At 41.1% G+C, this 6,000-nt stretch overlaps 2 protein-coding genes across 9 annotated transcripts in view; both read left to right on the top strand.

Annotated features, from left to right (window-relative positions):
* The first annotated feature begins 383 nt into the window (after nt 1-383).
* Nucleotides 384-2,211, top strand: LOC123481766 (putative nuclease HARBI1). 2 transcript variants are annotated; one of them, XM_045206749.1, is made up of 3 exons: nt 384-1,331; nt 1,442-1,744; nt 1,973-2,211. In XM_045206749.1, the coding sequence occupies exons 1-3, from the start codon at nt 619-621 to the stop codon at nt 2,013-2,015; spliced, it is 1,059 nt and encodes a 352-aa protein (XP_045062684.1). In that variant the 5' UTR covers nt 384-618; the 3' UTR covers nt 2,016-2,211. The 2 variants fall into 2 exon arrangements, with proteins under 2 accessions (XP_045062684.1, XP_045062683.1); XM_045206748.1 differs by lacking the exon at nt 1,973-2,211 and having other exon boundaries at nt 1,442-1,919.
* Nucleotides 2,212-3,261: 1,050 nt separating this feature from the next.
* The window catches only part of LOC121536479 (PTB domain-containing engulfment adapter protein 1), a 140,469-nt gene continuing 137,730 nt past the window's right edge, over nt 3,262-6,000 (top strand). For all 7 annotated transcript variants that reach the window (XM_041843781.2, XM_041843782.2, XM_041843780.2 and 4 more), the window contains exon 1: nt 3,262-3,784. The gene's annotated coding sequence lies outside the window, so the exon portion shown is untranslated. The remainder of the gene's footprint in view (nt 3,785-6,000) is intronic.

Genomic DNA, 6,000 nt, shown 5'->3' with positions numbered 1-6,000 from the left:
ATAGGAGATAATAAGGTGAAATATCCCAAATAAAAACAATAGGAGATAATAAGGTGAAATATCCCGAATAAAAACAATAGGAGATAATAAGGTGAAATATCCCAAATAAAAACAATAGGAGATAATAAGGTGAAATATCCCGAATAAAAACAATAGGAGATAATAAGGTGAAATATCCCAAATAAAAACAATAGGAGATAATAAGGTGAAATATCCAAAAATAAACAAATAGAAAGACAGAATGATGAGTGTTTCAGGCACCTACTTTCTAATAATCAAAATGGTCGTCCTCAGTTGATCCATGATAGAGACCTTGGAGTAGAGGTGAGGCAAGATTTAGTTAAACTATTCTTAGGTCTTCCTGTTCAGAGATCTGGGCCCGTATCTCTAAAGAATTTTTGTGCAAAAAGTGGCTCCTAGCGGCCAAATTCTAAGAAAATTCTCAGAGGCATGACGTTTTCTTAGAATTTCCCCTAAAAGTGACACGAAAATCCCAGTTAATATAAAAGCTATTCCTCAAGAGTCCTAGCGCTTAAAAGGGCTCCTAAGGCGAGATCTGCTAAGAGCAGGGAAGAGGACTTTTAGTGGCTTAGGAGTTACCCTAAGCAGCTGCACAAAATGGCCAACAGAGGAGGCAGGAGAGATGTCCTGCAAACACTGGATGACAGGGAATTATTGAGACGCTACAGATTGGATCGTGCAGGAATCATGTTTGTGGTGGATCTCCTTAGAGATGCAATTACTTCACCAACTCGACGCCACAACGCTATTACACCGGAGAAGAAAGTAATCACAACCCTGAGGTATTTGGCAACAGGGAAAATGCAACAATGCAGCAGTGATGACTTGGGTCTGTCCCAATCCTCCGTCAGCAGAGTCATCACCCAAACACTGACAGCTTTGTCACAACCTAATATTGTGACACAATTTGTTTCATTCCCGCTGGATGCCCGCACTTTACACACACATAAAAGGGCATTTATGGACATTGCAGGATTCCCTGGCGTTGTGGGTGTAATTGATGGAACACATGTGAGAATAATTGCGCCATCAGAGGACGAGGCTGTCTTTGTTAACAGGAAGAATTTCCACAGCATCAATGTGCAAATAGTGTTCAATGCGGCCTGGAAGATTTTGGACATTGTGGCTAAATGGCCAGGCTCCACACATGATGCGAGAATGCTCTCCGAGAGTGGCATCAGACAGCTTTTTGAGAGACGCTATGTGCCAGCTAATTGCCACTTGTTAGGGGACAGTGGCTACCCATGCAAACCATGGCTCCTTACACCTTACCTCCAGCCACGCCAAGGGCCCCAACTAAACTATAACAGGTAAGCCAAACAGTACAAAAATCATGGAAATGAAATGCAAGCAATATGTTAGAGCATCCAAGTAGTGCAATATTTCCATCAAATAATTAAAGGTCTGTATTCTATTGTAGGGCCCACAAGACAACAAGAGCGGTGGTGGAGCGTGACATAGGCCAGCTTAAGAGGCGCTTTCATGTTCTCCACGGAGAGGTGCGGCTGAGGCCTGAAAAAGTCAGCAAACTCATCATAGCCTGTGCAATATTACACAATATTTGCAAGGTTAGACAGATTGCAGAACCTCTGGAGGATGGCGATGAGGATGAGGATGGAGACAACGATGAGGATGGTGGTGAAGAAGATATTCACATTCCACAGGGGAACCTAGCCCAGAGTGGACTGCCTTACAGGGCAAACTTCACAAATTTACATTTCAGGCAAGCTGTAGCCCCATGTCATTTGAGAACTTGTGATGGTATTAAGAACTACCACAGTTTTACTGCACATCACCTGCAACTGTTAAATGCAAGACACAGAACACAATCTCTAAATGGTTTATTTTTTAGGTGTTCAATTTTAAGGCGGTAGTACTCCTCCTGAAGGGAAAGGACTTTTTTTTATTGTTCAAACACATCAATTGTGAGTTGCAATCTTCTCTCCTGCAGGGATGCTGACGGAGCAGGTGCTGCGGATGGGAATGGTGTTTGATCCGCCGGGCTATCCTGAGTAGCAGCTGCAGATGGTCCAGGCGGCAAACTTGATGGGCCCGGTTCTTGTGATGGCTCCATGCTACAGAAATACATAGGCCTAGTTTAATTATTGTTTTGATTAAATTAATTTAATACAATGAGCATGGATAACACATGAAATGGCTTCTGCAATGAATAAACACTGTTGATATGAATAACCCTGTGTCCTACCTTTGCTGCATTTCAAGGGCCTGCATCATTGACGTGTCAATGCCTGTTGGCAGCCCGGTGACACTGACCTCAGAGTGTCCCAGGACTTGAAAGACAGTGTCGGCCACCTGGGACAGCCGCTTTGCAGGTGGTCCACCCCCTAGAAAGAAACAGTCAATGAACACAGTACTTAGGCATGTAAATTAACTTTGCCAGCAGGAGCAAATTGCCAGATTATGTGGTAGGCCATAGTATTTTGCTCACCTGTGAGTGAGGATTCCCGCTTGTGTGCTGCAATCTCATCTTTTGCCTTGGACTGCAGCACATACCACCTTTTCTCACAATCGTCGCCTGTCCGCACCACCAGTGGAAAAGAGGCATTGATTGTTTGGGATATTGTGTCCCAGGCGCGCCTCTTGCCTTGGCTAGTGACAGTTGGGCCAAATTTCCCTCGTAACATACCTTTATGTTCGTTCACCAACTGGGCCAGCAACAAACCTTGCTCCTCAGTCCAGTTCGGGCTTGCGATTCCTTTTTTCTCCATTTTCTGTGTTTGTAGGATATTTGTTAACAAGCCTTCATAAATAGACCAGCCAGCAATCACAGACATTGTTAAAAGCTGAGCTGTGTTACCCTCGTTAAGTTCACACTGAGTTGTAACGTTGCAATTTCTACTTCATTAAGGACAGCCCCTTGAGATAGGCCATCTTGTTTTCAATGGGGTCCATATGGAAGTGAAAGTACAAAATATGCCAGCTAGGATATTAATATGAGCAAATGAGACACAAATCATTATTTGAACAGGGTGTAATGAGCTTAAGTTTTCACATATTTTAGATTCTAATGTTAGGCTATAACCCCTACAGCTTACTATTCATTTTCCAGATATTTTCTTGAATGTGAAATATTATTTACAATTATAGTCTGCATAAGATTAGAGTGTATAATTATGTTTATTGATTTGAGGGTACATCCTTTGCTCATTATCACCAAAAGTTCATTTTCATCAAACTTGTAGGATCAACCAATCACGGCTTTTGAAATTATGACTCATACCTAGCAACGGGGTCAACCACACCTCCTCACTAAGATAGGATTTTTCATCCATTCCTGGCTCAGAGTTCACTGAAAATGTTCTGGAATCACTTCTAAGCTAAAACTCCTGGCAAGGAATTTTTAGGTTAAGTTAGGAGCTCTCTGAGAGGATTCTCAGAATCTTTAAGGATACGGGCCCTGGTTGAAAATCTACATTGACTAATTCAAACAGAGACTCTACCAATTATAATGAGTTAATTTTAAGTGGAAACGTTTTTTTTTTGGTGAACATTTTCTAGCTGCAAAAAGGTGGCACTTGATGTCCAGATGTATGTCAATTTGTTACCACCCCATGAGCTGTCGCTTTAAATGTGCCGCTTGCTGGCACTTCCAGTAGATCAGCAACGTTAACCCGAGTACGTCGACGTCATGAAACTTTTCCAGCAGCTGTGTGTTGAGATGAGGAGGGCATGAGAGGGTGGGTTGATGTGGTATCGCCGAGGACCATCTTCCAGGACAGCCTGTTATCTGTCGTGTTGTTAGGTAAGTCAGTTCATATTTTTTCATGCGTTTTTGGAATGGGATTAGCCTACACACTTAGTTTTGTGTTCGGATGTTGATGAAGTCGCGTGTTTGTGTAGCCTTTTTGTTGTTTTCAGTTCAAAACACGTCGGTGATGTTGACAATAAACTTTGTAGCGCGCACAAGGACAGACAGGTTCATGTGCTTCAACATGGATGCGAGCGTAAAGTGGAACTTTAAGTTTGACTGTTGGTAGACATAACGACAGAAGGCAAACTGTATTGAGTGCACTGATTTAAATTGCAATTCGTCTATTGGAATCATGTCCCACAACTGCATGTATAAGTCAAGCATCAATACTCGTATTTCAGTGCACGGAGAAGGTATGGCTCTTTTTTCATGTTCATTATTGCACTTTATAGAGACCCATTATAACGGCGTTATTACCAGTTATAACGGTGTTATTACATTGTCATTTCACTGTGGTAACTGCTTAAAAACATTTGCATATCGATTTTTCAGACTTTCAGAGAAAATGTAGTTGCCATACAAATTGTACATTCCACAGCTGATGGAAAAAAAAAAATATAATACTACTGCTGTTACTAGCCTACTCGTCTACTGCTAGGCTAGCCTACTACTAGGACCTATTTCAATATTGGTGATATTGTATGTTCATATCAGACATTTCTGTCTGCAGATGTCCCATAATCTAGGTCCAAAAGGCTCCTTAACAGTTTCTACCCCCAAGCTATAAGACTGCTGAATAATTAATAAAATGGGCACCCGGACTATTTACATTTAGCCCCCCCCCCCCCCATTATTATTTATGCATTGCCACTTTACCCCTATCTACATGTACAAATTACCTGGACTAACCTGTACCCCCGCACATTGACTTGGTACCGGTACCCCCTGTATATAGCCTCGTTATTGTTATTTTATTGTGTTACTTTTTATTTTTTACTTCAGTTTATTTAGTAAATATTTTCCTAACTCTATTTCTTGAACTGCATTGTTGGTTAAGGGCTTGTAAGGAACATTTCACGGTAAGGTCTACACCTGTCGTATTCGGCGCATGTGACAAATACAATTATATTTTTATTTGATTTGAATCATTGTCACTGAGCAAGCTCTATTTTTTCACACTTTCACCATGGTTCCTTTCCTTCAGTAGCTTTCTTACTGGTTATTACGTTGCACTATTTCGTCCGTGGGGGCAGTCTTCTGCATTTTGCCATAGAGCTGGACCGCTCACTGTAGAGATACCGCAGGCACTGTCGTTTTCACCCTGGGGCAAAAGAGGAGCTCTGGATGAAAATGACATGCAGTCCACATTTACCTCTCAGAGAAAACATGTTTTTGCTCTCAGTGCCAAAATTAACTCTGTCCACTACAGGACATGTGGTTAGTGTAAGCATGTCTTTTTTTTTTGGTAAAAGTACTGTAGGATGCTGTCTGTGTCTTTTTCACCAGCCATGTCTCACACACAATTTCTATTGATGTACATTTTGATCTCTGAAATAGTATTGTAGTGTCTGTGGTAGTTTGATGAATTGTATAGATATTATTGCAGTGTCTAGATATTACTGCACTGTCTAGATATTACTGCACTGTCTAGACATTACTGCACTGTCTAGATATTACTGCAGTGTCTAGATAGTACTGCACTGTCTAGACATTACTGCACTGTCTAGATATTACTGCACTGTCTAGATATTACTGCAGTGTCTAGATATTACTGCAGTGTCTAGATATTACTGCGCTGTCTAGATATTACTGCACTGTCTAGACATTACTGCACTGTCTAGATATTACTGCAGTGTCTAGATATTACTGCACTGTCTAGATATTACTGCACTGTCTAGATATTACTGCACTGTCTAGATATTACTGCACTGTCTAGATATTACTGCACTGTCTAGACATTACTGCACTGTCTAGATATTACTGCAGTGTCTAGATATTACTGCACTGTCTAGATATTACTGCACTGTCTAGATATTACTGCACTGTCTAGATATTACTGCACTGTCTAGATATTACTGCACTGTCTAGATATTACTGCACTGTCTAGATATTACTGCACTGTCTAGATATTACTGCACTGTCTAGACATTACTGCACTGTCTATATATTACTGCACTGTCTAGATATTACTGCACTGTCTAGATATTACTGCACTGTCTATATATTACTGCACTGTCTAGATATTACTGCACTGTCTAGATATTACT

Source organism: Coregonus clupeaformis, chromosome 23, assembly GCF_020615455.1.
Source record: "Coregonus clupeaformis isolate EN_2021a chromosome 23, ASM2061545v1, whole genome shotgun sequence".
In the NCBI taxonomy this organism is placed as follows: Eukaryota; Metazoa; Chordata; class Actinopteri; order Salmoniformes; family Salmonidae; genus Coregonus; species Coregonus clupeaformis.
The sequence above is the reverse complement of the archived record's forward strand: the minus strand, read 5'-3'. Positions and strand labels throughout refer to the sequence as shown.